The sequence below is a fragment of the Chrysemys picta genome, chromosome 8, assembly GCF_011386835.1.
Source record: "Chrysemys picta bellii isolate R12L10 chromosome 8, ASM1138683v2, whole genome shotgun sequence".
Classification (NCBI taxonomy): domain Eukaryota; kingdom Metazoa; phylum Chordata; order Testudines; family Emydidae; genus Chrysemys; species Chrysemys picta.
This window is the reverse complement of record NC_088798.1, coordinates 63,957,950-63,976,208: the sequence shown is the minus strand read 5'-3', so window position 1 is coordinate 63,976,208 and position 18,259 is coordinate 63,957,950. Positions and strand designations below refer to the sequence as shown.

General features: G+C 45.3%; 2 protein-coding genes across 31 annotated transcripts in view; one reads left to right on the top strand and one right to left on the bottom strand.

Annotated features, from left to right (window-relative positions):
• The window catches only part of PRRC2C (proline rich coiled-coil 2C), a 121,733-nt gene that overhangs the window by 72,046 nt on the left and 31,428 nt on the right, over positions 1-18,259 (bottom strand). For 20 of the 30 annotated variants that reach the window (XM_008162850.4, XM_008162858.4, XM_042858038.2 and 17 more), the window contains 7 exons: positions 14,211-14,348; positions 5,999-6,255; positions 5,203-5,282; positions 3,487-3,617; positions 3,309-3,399; positions 2,827-2,974; positions 1,589-1,669 (listed from right to left, as the gene is read on the bottom strand). In XM_008162850.4, the coding sequence (XP_008161072.2) occupies positions 1,589-1,669; positions 2,827-2,974; positions 3,309-3,399; positions 3,487-3,617; positions 5,203-5,282; positions 5,999-6,255; positions 14,211-14,348 (926 nt within the window). The remainder of the gene's footprint in view (positions 1-1,588; positions 1,670-2,826; positions 2,975-3,308; positions 3,400-3,486; positions 3,618-5,202; positions 5,283-5,998; positions 6,256-14,210; positions 14,349-18,259) is intronic. The other 10 variants (XM_065554667.1, XM_008162853.4, XM_065554673.1 and 7 more) reach the window with 1 other exon arrangement.
• Positions 8,924-11,091, top strand: LOC135973103 (SRRM2 protein homolog rsr-2-like). The gene is made up of 2 exons (XM_065554681.1): positions 8,924-9,591; positions 10,658-11,091. Exons 1-2 carry the CDS (start codon positions 9,060-9,062, stop codon positions 11,083-11,085), a joined length of 960 nt encoding a protein of 319 aa, XP_065410753.1. The 5' UTR covers positions 8,924-9,059; the 3' UTR covers positions 11,086-11,091.

The window sequence follows — 18,259 nt, the reverse complement described above, 5'->3', positions numbered from 1 at the left end:
TGGCACCTTCAAAACAGAACCACCCAACCTGTGAGTTGCTAGCAGGTTTGTGGGGCGTAAGGCTGGTCCTAATTTCCTGCTGTAATTCACATCTATTGACTGGTGCTCTTGTTTTTTCTGCTTTTAGGGCAGTGGTTTTAAAACTTTTGTACTAGTGACCCATTCACATAGCAAGTCTCTGAATGCGACCCTCCTTATAAATTAAAAACACAATATATTTAACACCATTATAAATGCTGGAGGCAAAGCAGGATTTGGGGTGGAGGCTGATAGCTCGTGACCCTGAGAGCAGTGACTGCTACTTGTGAAATCAGGAAGAGCGGGAAGCAATGTTTCAGAATCCCTGAACCCCCACTCTCTCCTGCAGCAAGAATTGGAGACATGGAGCTGTCCCACCACTCCTAGCAGCTGGCAGAGGATGTGGATGAAAAAGACAGGAAAATAATTTTACCACTGTCAGAAGTTCCTTCAAGAACCTCAGGAGTTATTAGATTCTGGGACCCACGATTAGAGAAAAGTTGAGAATTATTGCCTTAAAAGTTTCGGCTGGTGCATTTAATTAATTTTGATACCCGCTTTCACAAATTTTTACTCAGGGCCATTTATTTTTTAACAAAAAATGTGGGGGTGTAAGCCACAATGGGGGTGTTGAAAGAACTGGATTTCAGGTAATCTAACAAGCACTGTACTGCAAAACTTGCTGGGGATCACCAGTGATTTTATTTTCAGCTGAAAATAAATAAAGGAGTACACATCTGAATGGAAAGAAAGGGAGATCAAGATTGGGCCTGGCTGGGGCACCCCTTCTCCCGCAGCAACAGCCAGATGTAAAACTGTGCAAAAGGCTGACCCTGAAATCCCGTTTGGGAGTATGTAAGATCCACAAAGCACCACTGGGGAAAAAATTCTAGGCAGGAGTCAGAGAAACTTAAGCCAGCAGGAGTAGACACTGAAGCATCCTCAGCAGGGAATCTTAGACACTGATGCTGCCAAACTGCATTCTACAGTTTACACACTGGACATTCTTTTCTGTGCTGACTGTTTGCACTAATCCCTTCATGCCTTTTTTCCTCTCAATATCTTCACCTCAGCTGCACTCCACTCCTACTTTCAGTCTCTTCTCCTTCCCCTTGGTATTCCATTGAGCTAGTCTCCACATAAAGCTTCACCCACTGAATTAATCCCTCCTCACCCATGTGTAAAAAACTAACGATCATGAAACATACATTTGCAAGCCACCATTCTGTTCCCTCTATTTTTGTGTTACATCCCTTCTCTGAGTTTTTGTCTTGTCTATTTAAACTAAGACCTTTGGGGCAGGGACTGTCTATTACTTTAGTTTGTAGAGTGTCTAGCAACAATTTTCAATTATTGGCAACTAGAAGCTACTCTAATAGAAATAATAAATTCTGCATCATTCTTGTTGATCATCACACAAAATGCCTAATACTATTATAATCTTTCTTCCTTACAGGTGGAGCATACAGTCTGTTAATTCTCCCCCTCAAATTCTCTCTGATACAGTTAAGCACTTGACACTGGGAATCAAGATTCTCCAATGTAAATCAGATATTCTGTCTTCTCCTACCGGTTGAGGAATAGATTTTGGATGAAGTGCAGAACCGCCCCTCTCATGTACAGAAGACTGTGCTGGTGTCAGACCCCGCTCCTATTGAACAAAGAAAACAGTGTTGGAGTAACTAGCTTAATGGAATGTATGGTCAGTCTTGCAGATCCTCTACATAGAGGCTGGTTTCCTGCTGCGTTTAACCATGTCAACGTGGACCATCTGAGTTCTGTGAAGAAGGTTAGATACAAATACAGAAGGGCAACAAAGTAGTTTTCACTTTTATGTTCAAGGGCAAAGTAACAGTCATATATCCAAGGAGCAGAATTTGGATTTAACACTGAAAAAAATCCCATATGCTTTCTATAATTCAGATAAGTGATAATTCCTGAAAGATTTTAAGTGCCTTCCCCCTTTCCCCCCCCATTAAAATTAAAGTAAAACTTGGATTAAGTAAGGTTTATTTGATGCACATTTCAGGCTTCCCTGTCTTCACTGTAACTGGTGAAAGGAGGGGGGAAGTTTACCTTTTCAGTGAAATTCTCAGACAAAGCTAGAACTTACTTCCCTGAAAAACAATACTAAAGAGTACATCTCCAGTTGGGACCTGGGCAGAACCTACATTATGCACTTGCAGATCTCTCTGTACTATGGGGTCAATTACAAAATAGAAGCCCTGAAGTGTTGCATTTCTACAGAGTCTGTGTCTGTGTCTCTCCAAGACAGGTTGCCTGAAAGGGCTCTATTTGGAAGCAAGCTGAGCAAAAGTTCTTTTCTCCTACTGGCCCAATCTAGCAGCATGCTGTAACAGGCTCAAGGAAAGTTAAAAAATCTTGACAAATAGAGTGCAGTGAGAAAAACTAAAATAAAGTTTTTGATATCCATCAAAGAAGCTTGAATTGGCTATTCAGGGAAAAACAAAACTTGCTCCTGAAGTATTGGAAAAAGGAAGCATGTTGCAGACTGCACTTGCTGTTTTAGTTACAGAGCTGCCAATTTTTGAAGGACACAAAGCAGACCTACTCAGGTAGAGAGATGTCATGATATCACAGTGGCTGCCACTGAGCAGTTACAATAAGGATAAAACAAACACAGCAAGTAAAAGTGACTTCATAGCACCCTGTGGTAACTTTGGTAAAAGCATATATTTTAATGGCAATCACTTAAGACTTTCGAAGTGAATAGGGAGGAAGAATGGGGAAGAAGCCACAGAAAGGATTCTCCAGGCACAGGTAAGAGAAAATAAAACAAAAACAAACCTGGTCAAATTGAGTGCTTTTGCCATAGGGACCTCTGGGTCCTGGTGACTGTGGAGGAGCCTGGGTAGAGGATTTACTGCTAGACCGTTCTTCTGCTTCTTTCTGTCCATCAGGGCTCTCAGAGTCTTTTGAAGGCATTTGTTCATCACTGCATATAAAAAAATAAATCAAACTGAGGGTCTGTTTTGAGTACACTTTCAGTAATACTTCTTTTCTCCCACTTTCTGCATTTTTAGCCTGCAAGCTCTATAGAGCAAGGACTGTCCTTTTACTACATGTACACATAGCATCTCACACAATGGGGCCTCAATACTGATTGTTTTATGTTACATTAATGCCAGGAGACCCCAATCAATTCATCATTTGAGAAACTAAGTTGTGAGCACTGATGGTCCACTGAACTTTCCCAAAGAAGTTTTTCACCTACATTAGAGCATGACCTACATGTGTGGCAGCTCAGAAGGCTTGGAACATCAAATTACCTGCTTTCCCTTTTATCTTTCTGATTACTTCCTTGCTCATCATCATCGCTGAAGTTCAACTGCTCGGTGTAATCTACTTCACTCTGAGCACCTATCATAGGAGTAAAAATTCAGATTAATATAATAAAAGTGTTCAGCATGCAAAGAGCAAGAGTCTTCATAGGTTCAATGTTCTCACCAGCCCAGCCTTCATCAGCTTCAGCATCCAGATTATCAAATTTATCCAGTTCCTTGAGTTCACTAGCACTAAGGATGGACGGACGCTCGACAGGTTCTGAGCACCAAGAGGGGCCTCTTCCCCGTGGGCCTCTAGAACAAAGGAAGAATGCAAACAAAACAAAAATCAGTTTATACAGCAATATCTGCTCTCCCCACGATAGCAACTAAGATCTTTAAAATCACTATATAAAAAGGTTAATTTGTAGTTGAAGCAATAGGCTATTTTAAGTATACATTACTGCTTTTCCCTTATTAGCAGAGGCACAAAGTTTATACTACTTAGCCATGTTTAGCACATTCTGTATTATTTTATGTATAATTACTGATTAAACGTTCAGTTTTTATTATTTGTGAACGTCAAAAGAAAAGGGAAGGAGGAATATTTCTGAATCAAGTAGTTTTATAATGGGGAAAACTGAGTGAAAGGACCCTGGTCTCCCTTCTTATTTGTCCATCTCACACAAAGCATCATTACAAGGTGAGTAAATACTGTTTTGATGTTTATAAATACTGAAAAAGGGTTCTCTAGATTGAAACGGTCATTCAGTGATTTTTTAATCTCTTGGAAGGGGAGAATGAAGTTTATATTGATCAGAAATGATGAATTCAGGGTGCTGGAGGGGGCTCCGGGCTGGGGGAAGGCTCAGGGATAATTTTAGGGTGTAGAAAGGTGCTCCGGGCTGGGATCAAGGGATTCAGAGGGCGGGAGGGGGATCATGGCTGGGGCAGGAGGTTGGGGCGTGGGGGGAGGCTCAGGGGTGCAGGCTCCGGGCAGCGTTTACCTCAAGCAGCTTGCGGAAGAAGCGGCATGTCTTCTCCGGCTCCTATGCGAAGGTGTGGCCAGGCAGCTCTGCACGCTGTCCCATCCACAGGCACTGCCCCTGCAGCTCCCATTGGCCGTGCAGGGCAGAGCCCCCTGGCTGCCCCATGCATAGGAGCTGGAGGGGGGCCATGCTGCTGCTTCTGGGAGCCACATGGAGCAGCCCCCAACTCTGCTCTTTGGCTGGCGCGGGGCAACCCCAGACCCCACGCCCCAGCGGGAGCTTGAGGACTGGATAAAAACAGCTGGCTGGTCGAATGTGGCTCGCAGGCCGTAGTTTGCCCATCCCCGTGCTAGACTGTATATGAAGCCCTGCTTTTATCACACAAAACAAAGCTGCCCTTCTGGGTCAGATTAATGGTCCATCTAGCCCAATATATGGTGTCCAACAATGGCCAGTACCAGAGATTCAGGGGGAGTATACAGAACAGTTCAGTTGGAAGGATTCATCCCATCTTCCCCCTCCCCGCTTCTGGCACTCAGAGCTTTAGGGTTGCATCCCTGACCATATTGGCTAACAGATATATTGTGGGAAAGGGTAAACGATACGTGTCTATTCACTTTTTCCACGCCATGCATGATTTTATAGATCTCTCTCATATCTCCCCACAGTTGTCTCTTCTCTTAGCTGAACAATCCTAATCTTTTTAATTTCTCCTTGTATACAAGCCATTCTAAACTCCTGATCATCTTCAATGCTCTTCTCTGAATCTTTTCCAGATCCACTATATCCTTTCTGAGATGGACTGACCAGAACTGGACACAGTATTCAAGGTGTGGGCGCACCATGGTTTTACATAGTGACATATATTTGGTCACTACTCATGCAATTCTAGTATTCATGAAAGTTATTACCTGCTAGCCTCAGATGAAGTAGGGAACCTGCTGGGACCCTGCATTGCAGGATATGCCATTCTAGGATATTGATTAAACATCTAGGAAAGGAAGCCAAAAATTACCAAACTGGCTTTTAGATATAGGAAAAACTGATTTAAAAATATAGCTTCATTAGAACTGTCAATGCCACTACTACAGAAGCCCTTATGAAAGAAAGATTCTGTCTTACAATCCAAGGAGACTGTTCACCTTAAATAGTGGGTTGAGCTCACAAATTACAATTCCCTCACTTAAAGGTAGGTAGTTGCCCTGCATGACATGTTGAAACTGAAGACAGATGGAGTCATGACAGGGCTCCATATACATTAATGCTTGTCAGTGGATATCAGCTGTGGTTGCACACCAGATTCTCTTTCCATAGGAAAGATGTGGTCTAATAGGAAGATCAGGCAGTATGAGACTAAATTACAAACCAAGTACCCTCCTGCCAGAAGGCTGGGGCTGGCTTTAATATGTCAATAGAACTTGCTCTTGGAAAAGGAGGTATGCAAGCTTTCCCCTAGGAATAGCACCTATAAACCACCTTAATGGGAAGAGAGGAGGAAGAAAAACCCAAACACAGTCCCAAAACCTCTGTACAAAGAAGAACAAAAAGAGTTAACATTTTTTTTCTTGATTTGTGCACCATTTAGAAACCAAGCCAATAAGTGCCCCAGAGAAGGAAGATGTTGTTTCAGGTTAACTATCTAATGCTAGTATCCTATTGAGTCAACCACTCACACCGATACTTATATAAGATACAGCAGTTACTTACATAGGGTGGCATCATTGCTTTGTACTGGGAAGAGACAGCAGGTTGTTGCTGACCATTCAGCTTGGGTTGAGGTGGCTGTGCTACCCGAATATCCCTTTTCTCTGCTGCCTTGGGGACATCATTCTGTTCTACTGGTCCTGTTACACTACCATCTTCTTGGCCAAGAGGCTTAACTTCTTGATCAGTTGGAGAATTTGGGGTGTTGAGATTCTTAACTCCACCTTCTCTCCAACTAGCAACATCTGCATGGAAGGAACCAGTAGGGGAGAAAGACAAGCACAACTTTAAATAAGCTTCTGATTTGTAACAAAGTAAATGACACTTCTTATCCAATTGTTTTCTGTGATGTAGCAACACCAGTGCAAATGAGGAACATGCCTTGTAGTCTGTTATGCAGGCAGGTGGCAGCCACTGCAGATAAAAGGATTGTTGGCTCCCATTCCTCCTCAGCCCATCTCCAGATTGCTCTTCTCTGAGAGCTTCCAGTGATGAAATTTAAACTAGCTAGCCTGCTCTACGCTCCATAGCTTATGGGATGACTTAGGAGGGGTATCTGTGCTGGTACTGATATAAAATTATTTCCCCCCCAAGATCTCAGTGTGTAGATTTAGATTGCTGTAGCAACTTGAGGTCTAAGAGGTCCCTGAAGAGAGACAGTGTCAAGTGGAAGCCATAGAGTAATCCACTTTTGAGTGGCACAGCTCAGAAGCCATGGAATGCAGAACGCTGTATGTAGAGTTTCTTCAGTTTTCTAGGCAGAATCCAAGTACACTTCTATCCCTACAGAACGCTGTCCTCGGGAGCCAAAAAAAATCGTACCGCGTTATATCGAACTTGTTTTGATCCACCAGAGTGCGCCGCGCCGCCCCCCGCCGGAGCACTGCTTTACCACATTATATCCGAATTCGTGTTATATCAGGTCGTGTTATATTGGGGTAGAGGTGTACCTAGAAGCTCCCAGACAGATTTCACCACCTGTTATACAAAGGGGTGGACAGGAAGCACTAGCTATAAGAGCTGTCCTCAAAGAAACATGGAGATCTAGCAAAAAATCCATGACGACTATGCAGAAGAAATTGAGACTGGAACATTAGACAGGCAAGGCAAATTTTCCTACTTTCTCCCACTCCTTGCTGATTTATTCTTCACCCGCAAACCAGCTTAGATTCTGATCAAATATACTGCTTCAGTCAGAGGTACCAGTGGCGGGTGTATAGAAGACAGGTAGGAAAAAAAATGGAGATGTGAATGCTAAGGGAAGGGGGGGAATGGTTTAAAGGAGCTATGGAAGCCAAAATCCCTTTTTCTGACTACTACCTGCCTCAGGCCTGGTTTACACTACATTTAGGTACACCTAATCTGCCTTATATTGACCTAATTATGTCAGTGTACACACTACAGCCTTGTTCCACCAATTTAAGTGCCCTACTACACCAACATAATGGCTCCACCTCCACGAGAGGCAGAGGACTTATGCTGGTGTAGTTAGAATGATGCATTGTCTGTGTAGACACTGCACTCCTTACACCAACTGTGAGGCTATGCTTTCATGGCTATGCTGAAGCTGTGAAATTGACAATAAAGTCTAACTCCCCAGCCAGGCTGCTGCCAGGTCTCTGCTCCAAGCTAGCCTGCTACCCAAGCTCCTGGCTTGGGCTGCTGTCCGGGCTTCCCATTAGGAGCCCTATTGCCCCCTGGGGTTCCCAGCTGCATCGAGGCTTCTGGCTCCCCGCTTCCAGTCCAGCTGCACTGAGGCTCCCTGCTGGGAGTACAGCTGTTGACTGGACTCCGGGCGCGGATCTCCCCGCCAGAGGTGAGAAGCCCAGGTGGGAGGGGGAGAGCTGGCCCTGGCTCTTCAGTCAGTGGAAGCTCTCTGGTGAGGATGCACACCACTGACAGGAGGAGGGTAGTGTGGACATCAGCCACTATAATAATTACTGTGGTGGTTGTAAGACCACCTAACACAGGTCAGCTTAAGACTGTAGTGTAGACAAGGCACTGTCATCTGCACAGGTGGCAGCTACAGTACAGAAAATACTTCCCATGATCATTTGATTGGGACAAGGATGATGAATTTTAGGTGGAGAAGAAAAAAAAAGTCACTGTTTTCCTGTAAGGAACAGTATTGCTGGAATCAAAAGTGTGGTTCCCGACTCCCAGGCCCCAGCGGCTACACAGCTCACTCACACAGTACTTCTGAGATGAAAGCAACCTCCTGTAGGTGCTGTGTGGCCTTGATTTGTTCTGGCCACATCTAGCTCTCTGCAGGTGAGAGAGGTTCAGCTTGTTAAAGTCTTAGTCAGAGTGTCTCAAACTTTCAAAGTACAGACCATATCTTATCAGAGAATATTCTGCAGACCACACTTCCTCCCATTTGTGCTTATGTAACCAGCCACCCTTTGGCAACTCCATGAACTGCTCACATGGTGAATAATATTAGCAAAGTATTTTTATTTGTCGTGACATTTAGCAACTAGAAATAAGAAGGTGCCAGCACCATTTGAATGTGACTAGCAAGTACTCTTTGGACCATGAGTGGACAGTTGACCACAGTTTGGGAACCTGTGAAGGGAACCATATCCTAGGACTAAGGGAAATATTAATGTATCTTATTTCTATATGTAGACATTATGCTGGAACAGAAGTGAAAGTGTGAAAATTTCCCCAGAGTAATCTCTCGGGCCTGGTCTACACTACGACTTTAATTCGGATTTATCAGCTTTAATTCGAATTTACCCTGTAACCGTCCTCACAACGACGCTATTTATTTCGATGTAAAGGGCCCTTTAAATCGATTTCTGTACTCCACCCCGACGAGCGGAGTAGCGCCAAAATCGATTTTAACATTTCGAATTAGGGATAGTGTGGCCGCAATTCGATGGTATTGGCCTCCGGGAGCTATCCCACAGTGCATCATTGTGACCGCTCTGGACAGCAATCTAAACTCGGATGCACTGGCCAGGTAGACAGGAAAAGCCCCGCGAACATTTGAATTTCATTTCCTGTTTGCCCAGCGTGGAGAGCACAGGTAACCACAGATAGCTCATCAGCACAGGTAACCATGCAGGCTGATAATCGAAAAAGAGCACCAGCATGGACCGTGAGGGAGGTACTGGATCTGATCGCTGTATGGGGAGAGGATTCAGTGCTTGCAGAACTTCGTTCTAAAAGACGAAATGCAAAAACTTTTGAAAAAATCTCCAAGGGCATGATGGAGAGAGGCCACAATAGGGACTCTGAGCAGTGCCGCGTGAAAGTCAAGGAGCTCAGACAAGCGTATCAAAAAACAAAGGAGGCAAACGGTCGCTCCGGGTCAGAGCCGCGGACATGCCGCTTCTACGCCGAGCTGCATGCAATTCTAGGGGGGGCTGCCACCACTACCCCACCTGTGATCGTGGATTCTGGGTCGGGGATAGTCTCATCAGCGACGCCTGAGGATTCTGCCGATGGGGGAGAGGAGGAGGAGGAGGATGAGCTTGCAGAGAGCACACAGCACTCCGTTCTCCCCAACAGCCAGGATCTTTTTCTCACCCTGACTGAAGTACCCTCCCAAGCCAGTACCCAAGACTCTGACCCCATGGAAGGGACCTCAGGTGAGTTTACCTTTTAAAATATAAAACTTGTTTTAAAAGCAAACGGTTTTTAATGATTACTTTGCCCTGAGGACTTGGGATGCATTCGCGGTCAGTTCAGCTACTGGAAAAGTCTGTTAACGTGTCTGGGGATGGAGCGGAAATCCTCCAGGGACATCTCCATGAAGCTCTCCTGGAGGTACTCCGAAAGCCTTGCCAGAAGGTTTCTGGGCAGTGCATCCTTATTCCCTCCTCCATGGTAGGACACTTGACCACGCCATGCTTGCAGCAAGTAATCTGGTATCATTGCCTGACAAAGCCTGGCAGCGTATGGTCCCGGTGTTTGCTGGCATTCAAGCAACATCCGTTCTTTATCTTGTTGTGTAATCCTCAGGAGAGTGATATCACTCCTGGTAACCTGGTTGAAATACGGGAACTTAATTAAGGGGACAGAGGTGGCCGTTCCTACTGGGCTGTTTGCCTGTGGCGGAAAATAAATCCTTCCCTGCAGTTAGCCAAGCGCAGATGGGAAATTGGCCCTGAGTTTTTCGCGTTTGGCTAGCAGGGAACTTCCCTGTTACCAGCCACGCGGTGGGGGGAGGGGTACCGTGATCATACCAGAGAATTCATGGCGGGAGGGGGACGGCGGGGTGGTTAGTTTGGTGCCTGCAGGGATCTTCCCTGATACCAGCCACGCGGTGGGGGGGAGGGGTACAGCGATCATCCCAGAGAATTCATGGCGAGAGGGGGGGTGGTTAGTTTGTTTTCTGCTGCTGCTGCTGCTGCTGAATGTTAACAGAAAAACCGCAGCACTCTACAGGCTATGCTTGGTATGTGGGAAAGGAGGGCGCAGAAGCTGTAAAACAATGGCTTACCATGGCCGCATGCAAGCCGAATTCTGTTGCCCAGACCTGTGATCTCTAGCAGCAAAGCCACAGGCACTCAGCATTAAGAGGCAAAATGCGACCTTGCACAGAAATCACATGTGCTATGTAATGTGAATAGTGTTGGTCACCGTGAAAGAGTATAAGCATTGTTCTGCAAAATGTAGCTTTTTAAACAATTCTCTTTTTTCTCCTCCCTACAGCAGCTGCAAATTCCTCAAGCATCCCTCCTCCATCCCGAAGGTTATCACAGATAAGGCGTCGTAAGAAGAGAACGCGAGACGAGATGTTTTCTGAAATTATGGAATCCAGCCGCAGTGACAGAGCTAATCTGAATGAGTGGAAGGAAACAGTTTCAAAGTATAGGAAAGAAGCCAGTGAACGTGAGGACAGGAGGGACCAACGTGAGGACAGGAGGGACCAACGTGAGGACAGGAGGGACGCTCGAGATGAGAGGTGGTGGCAGGAAGACCAGAGGAGCAAGGATGCAACGCTGGGGCTGCTGCGTGAGCAAACAGACATGCTCCGGCGTCTGGTGGAGCTTCAGGAACGGCTGCTGGAAAACAGACTGCCGCTTCAGCCCCTGTTCCACCCTCCCCATGTTCCGTATCCTCCTCACCCAGACGTGTAAGAACACGGGGGGGGGGGGGGGGGGGAAGGCTCCGTACACCTTCCCATTCCACCCCAGTAGACAGCCCAAGCAAAAGGCTGTCATTTTTTTAACCTTTTCTTTGTGGCTTTTTCCTTCCCAGCAATCCTCCTCCCAAATACCACCCGGGTTCCCTCCCTCTTTTTCTAATCTATTAATAAAGAATAAATGATTTTTAAATGATAGTGACTTTATTTGGTTTGAAAGAAAGCTGGGGGAAGGGGGAGGGTGGGTTCCTTACAGAAAATGAGTCAATAAAGGGGGCGGGTTTTCATGAAGGAGAAACAAACAGATATTTCACACTGTAGCCTGGCCAGTCATGAAACTGGTTTTTAAAGCTTCTCTGATGCACAGCGCTTCCTGGTGTGCTCTTCTAATCGCCCTGGTGTCTGGCTGCGTGTAATCAGCAGCCAGGCGATTTGCCTCAGCCTCCCACCCCGCCATAAAGGTCTCCCCCTTACTTTCACAGAGATTGTGGAGCACACAGCAAGCAGAAATAACAATGGGGAGATTTCTTTGGCTGAGGTCAGAGCGAGTCAATAATGATCGCCAGCGACCTTTTAAACGGCCAAATGCACATTCTACCACCATTCTGCACTTGCTTAGCCTGTAGTTAAACAGCTCCTGACTCCTGTCCAGGCTGCCTGTGTACGGCTTCATGAGCCATGGCATTAAGGGGTAGGCGGGGTCCCCAAGAAGAAGTATTGGCATTTCAACATCCCCAACAGTTATTTTCTGGTCCGGAAAGTAAGTCCCTTGCTGCAGCCCTTTAAACAGAGTAGCGTTCCTGAAGACGCAAGCGTCATGAACCCTTCCCGCCCAGCCTGCGTTGATGTTAGTGAAACGTCCCTTGTGATCCACAAGTGCTTGCAGAACCATTGAAAAGTACCCCTTGCGGTTTATGTACTCGGTGGCTTGGTGCTCCGGTGCCAAGATAGGGATATGGGTTCCGTCTATCGCCCCACCACAGTTAGGGAATCCCATTGCAGCAAAACCATCCACTATAGCCTGCACATTTCCCAGAGTCACTAACTTTCGTAGCAGCACCTGAGTGATTGCTTTGGCTACTTGCATCACAGCAGCCCCCACAGTAGATTTGCCCACTCCAAATTGATTCCCGACTGACCAGTAGCTGTCTGGCGTTGCAAGCTTCCACAGGGCTATCGCCACGCGCTTCTCAACTGTGAGGGCTGCTCTCATCTTGGTATTCTGGCGTTTCAGGGCAGGGGACAGCAAGTCACAAAGTTCCATGAAAGTGCCCTTACGCATGCGAAAGTTCCGCAGCCACTGGGAATCGTCCCACACCTGCAACACTATGCGGTCCCACCAGTCTGTGCTTGTTTCCCTTGCCCAGAATCGGCGTTCCATGGATAGAATCTGCCCCATTAACAACACGATCTCCAAAGCACCGGGGCCCGTGGTTTCACAGAATTCTGTATCCGTGTCCGTGTCCATGTCCTCATCATGCTTGTCGCTGCGCTGCCGCCGCCGCTGCCTCCTCGCCTCGTTTTTCTGGTCCTGGCTGAGCATAAACTCCACGAGAACGCACGAGGTGTTTACAATGTTCATGACTGCTGTCTTGAGCTCAGCGGGCTCCATGCTTGCCGTGGTATGGAGTCTGCAGTGTTCACCCACCCAGGAAAAAAGGCGCGAAAATGGTTGTCTGCCGTCCGTTGCTTTCATGCAGGGAGGGAGGAGGGAGGGAGGAGGTGAGGCTGTACCCAGAACCACCTGCGACGATGTTTTTTGTCCCATCAGGCACTGGGACCTTAACCCACAATCCCAATGGGCGCGGGAGACTGCGGGAACTATGGGATAGCTATGGGATAGCTACCCACAGTGCAACGGTGCAGAAATCGACGCTAGCCCCGGTACTTGGACGCACACCACCGAATTAATGTGCTTAGTGTGGCCGCATACATTTCGACTTTATACAACCTGTTTTTCAAATCCGAATTATATAAATTCGGATTAATCCCGTAGTGTAGACATACCCTCAGTAAAAGGTAAACACTGATATTTAAATAGGACAAACACAAGGTTGTAGATTCAAAGAAAAGTAAAATGAGTAAACAAAAAAGCTGACAATATACTGAGGCAGACAGGTATGAAAATATAATCTGGAAGAACATGCTTACACAAATCTGCAAGTGTATGTAATGTAGAATTTAGGCCAATTCACGTTTGTCAATTTTCTGTTGAGTGTCTGAACTTCTAAATGACAACATTTCATCTATTTCATAGTGCACACCAGAAATCCCTAGTAAAACCCTATACCAAATTGTGGTGGGGCAGCTGCCCCACACCAAGGAGAAGGGTTAAGGCAGCCTTGGAGAGGTTGCGCAGAACCCCGCCTATCAGGAAAGGGCTCACTGGAAGAGCCAATCAAGCGAAGGCTTGCTGGAGCAGCCCATATATAAAAGGCTGCTCAGTAGAGCAAAGGCAGTCTCTTCCTGGAGGGCAAAGGGGAAGGACTGTTTGCTGAGGAGCATCGGAGATACTGCAGTGCTGGGCAGGGTACCGGAAGAATAGAGGAGCTCTTGGCTGACCATGGCCAGACTAAGGCCCTGAAGCAAGGGCAGGGAAGATGCTAGGACTACAGGGGAAGTGGCCCAGGGAAAGTAGGCAGTGGGAATAGGAGGAGGGGCAGTAAGTGGTTGCCAGCTATCGGGTCCCTGGGCCAGAACCCAGAGTAGCGGCCAGGCCTGGGTCCTTGCTCCCCTTTACCCTACTTGCCAATGAGGAGAGTGGCCTAAATCCAGACTGCAGTTTGCCCCTGAAGCCCGGGGCTAGACTAGAGACTGCAGTTTGGCTATTGAGGCAAGTGGAAGGACTGAGGACCGCCTGCCCCCAGAAAGGAGGGAGACAGCGGGCTGGGGCACAGCCGAAGGGCCGTGTCCCAAAGAGGACACTGCAGTCCGGGAGCGACCTGGGTCCAGATGGTGGAGACGGTAGAGGAAGTGGAAGTAACAGCAAGTGACACCCCGCTAGTAAAAGGCACCCTTCCCAGCACAACCAGCAGGAGGCACCGTAGTGAGTCAGTCTCACACCACTACACAAATGAAAATTTGGCATGCATCTTCACAAGACTTTTAAGGTATACCTACTTTGTGGCCGTAAACTGGGTCCAGGTCCATAGGGCTCTTCAGGTGCATCTTTCTCTTTCCCTGACTTTTCCTGATCCCCAGCTGCCTGCAGACTGGGAAACTCTTGCTGGAAATAACTGTTTACTGGGACACTTGGACCTAGACAATTACAACAAAACAGTGTTACAAGTTTCAATAATGAATATAGTTTAGAAAATAGGACCCTCTAGCTTGCCAACCATAAAGTTTTACTTTAAAAAGCTATACTATTTTTCAAATAAAACAAGACTGTATTTCATCCAAGTTTAAAATAATCCTTTGTGAAATTCCATATTCACTACTGAATACCAGGAGTAGTTAAATCCACTGAGCCAATTTACTTTCTTGTTGTACATAATGTTAGATGGATCAAGATAAGAGGACACAAAAAGTGCTAGAATAGCAATAATGGATCATTTGAACTACCTAAAATATTAACTGGTATTATGTCATATGGGGACAGCTTGGATAAGCAATTTCTCAACATCATGAATGCCAGCTTCTTGAATTAGCTACTTCTGGAATACACAAACACTACTCTTGGCTTAGTTTAAGGTAGCATGTTTAAGAAACAACCTGTGGTTGAGTTAACAACAGTGATCACAATAAACTTTAAGCTTAAGATACTCTTGGAAGAGCTCTACCAAAAATTAGTATGGTAACACTAAACCTTCAGAAGGGAAATTTTTAGGATGTTAGGTACTTTCTAACTAGTTTCCTCAAGAAAATAGTTCAGTAAAATTGAGCATGGAGGCTAGCTTAAAATTAACTGCAAGCGGGAGGGGAGGGTGAGGGAAGTGTTTGTGCCATTTTGCTTTATGATATGTAAAGAAGCCATAAATAGATTTTACTTAAAACAAAAATTTAAAATTAGAAATTAAGATAATCTTTCTTGGTTATGTGTAAGATGATATGAACTGCAGATCTAGTAGGACTATAACATTCCAAATGCCAAGGAAATGAAGTTTGATTGAGAATGGAAGTGACTTTTAGTCAAACTGTTTAAACCTTTTTCTTTGTCAAAACTAGTTAGAAGGACAGATCTTTGAATGTTTCCAAATCCCCAACCCTTCAGCTGAAGGTAAAGAAAGCTTGCCATCATGCTCTGCTCCTCCAAGGAGCCCCTTTTTGTTCTGAAGGGAAGATAACTCACAACATCAAGAATATAGTCTTAAGAATGAAGCACAAACAAATCTCAAAAGAATCTTTCATGCCTTCTTTATACAAACAAGAAAAGAGGGCAAACACCCAACATTTCCCCCCACGATTAACCGTTTGGGGATCTTGAAAGCTCTGGTATAACCAATCCTCACTTTGCCAAGATGAATATATATATATTTTTTAAGCTTTATCATGGGGGTCAGCAGATTGGGGTCTCTGGAAGCCCTGCTATTACTGAGAAGACATTTCCTACTGCTAATAGCGAGTGGCAGGCAGTAGAAGTCACTTCATACAGCTGCTCCTATGAGGCAAAAGCAACTTTTCCAGGATGTCTTACAGTAAGCAGGATTTGGGAGGTGGTGGCAGGAAATGTTTATGCATCTTCAAAATACTGCCTGTGTGACCATATAGTCTGAATCAAGCGATTCTGTCTGCAAAGTAACAGTTTCCTTAGTGATAAACTTGACAATCTAAGCAAGTGGAGTCAACCTGAAATAACCACTGTCAGCTAGTGAAATTTCAGCTGTTAGAGACTTCAAAGATGGTGTTGAGACAACTACATTTTTCTTTATCTCCTACACAACAAGATCTAAAGATATGCTGCACCTGGTCAGGCACTGCACAAAGCTTCTGAGCTTTAGAAGTCTTTCCTTCTTAGTTAATTTTTCACATTATACACATAAAACATAGTGAGAGATAAGAATGGAGCTGTGGAGAGGGAATTTAAGGAACACTTAACAGACAAGAAAAAAATCCTATTATATCATGAAGGATCAGTCAGCTGAATTTTATTCTCCCCAAGAGACAGCTAGAAATGCACAAGTTCCATCAACCAAGAACAGGCCGGAAATATAAGTTCATAACTCGTATGACAGGTTCATCTGCAATCTCAAACTGAAGGATATTGGAATCAGTTCAAGACAAAAAGTATAATTTCCCTATTCCCCAAAATATCAACTTCCTGTCCAAACACCATATCGTGGCTAGTTGCATGAGATGAGACAACCATCTGGTTTAGTTCTCATGACAGCTATAAAATCATTAACTAAATTCAAACAGACATCACCTGTCTGCATCTCGAAGTCACTAAGCATAGTCTAATTCCTGTGCCACCTCAAAGAAGGTGGTTTTACTGCAGAAGGGTGATGTGTAACCCAGCGTGAGTCAGATCTTATCCCACTTACAGGACACTCACGCAAGACAAACTACAGTAACTCCTTGCTTAACGTTGTAGTTATGTTCCTGAAAAATGCGACTTTAAGCGAAACCATGTGAAGTGAATCCACTTTCCCCATAAGAATTAATGTAAATAGGGGGAAGGGGCTATGTTCCAGGGAAATTTTTTTCATCAGACAAAAGACTATCTATATCTATGTGTGTGTTTTAAACAAACGATTTAATACTATACACAGCAATGATGATTATGAAGCTTGGCTGAGGTGGTGAAGTCAGAGGGTGGAAGAGGGTGGGATATTTCCCAGGGAATGCCTTACTGGCTAAATGATGAGCTAGCACTCGGCTGAGCCCTCAAGGGTTAACACATTGTTGTTAATGTAGCCTCACACTCTACAAGACAGCACAAAAGGAGGGAAGGGAGACATGTGCATTGCCCCTTTAAGTACACTGACCCCACTCTAAGTACATTGCCTTTTTAAGTAGATCAACAAGTTGAGACAGCCGCTGCTGCCAGAAAGCTTCCTCCTTCCTGAGCCCTGTCGGCCCCGCCTCTATGGAGATGGGGTAAGGGGGGGGCAGGAGCAGGGGGACACCCTGACATTAGCACCCCTTTCCTTCCCCCTCCCTCGCACAGCAAGCAGGAGGCTCCCGGGAGCAGTTCCAAGGCAGAGGACAGGAGCAGCACATGGCAGTGGGGTGACAGCTGAACTGCCGGCAACTGATAGCCTGCTGGGCGGCTGTCGCACAGGGAACTTAGGGGAGCAGGGAGTTGATGGGGGGCTGCCGGTCCACCCTGGTTCCAAGCCCCCACCAGCTAGCTCCAGTGGGCTGCTCTTTCTGCAAGCAGTGGACAAAGTAGGCGACTGCCAAACAATGTTATAAGGGAGCATTACACGGGTCAATTGCTAGAAGATTCTCTGCACCCTGAAGTCTTTAAACCATGATTTGAGGACTTCAATGGCTCAGACACAGGTTTGATACAGGAGTGGGTGGGTGAGATTCTGTGGCCTGCATTGTGCAGGAGGTCAGACTAGATGATCATAATGGTCCCTTCTGACCTTAAAGTCTATGATTCTATGAACTTTAAATTAGCATGTTCTCTAATTGATCAGCTATGTAACAAAAAACAACAACGTTAACCAGGACGACTTTAAGTGAGGAGTTACTGTATCAGATCTAGTTTTGGAGTGAGAGATTTCCTATATTCAAGGATGGATGCCATATTAAACTTTAGGAAGGGCAGTGGGATGCCAACAATCTAGAATTGCCAACTTGATCCTAATATTTGCCCCACAATACAGCATCCAAAGACCTTATGCACAAGAATACATTAAAACATGCAAAAACTAGGTCTATGCCTACAATAACAGAGGCTCAGAAGTTATTTCCATTGATCTTTCAGAGTAAGTTCACACTATGAGGATGGTTTGGACAAAGACAGATCACCACAATGTTGCAAACGAATCTGTTATTCAGTCAGAAGAGGCTTACAAGCAGATCTCTCAAAATTAAGCCAATAAAAGGGACCATGACTTACTTTCTGTGTTGTAAACAAAATTGCTTCCTGATTCATTATGTGCACTTCGTCTAATAAAAGTGTGTTATTTCTCTGGTCAATTACTGATAGTAAAAGGTCAAACTTTTATCCTAGAATAGTAATGAAAATGCTGAAGAACTTAAGATTCCTATTCATG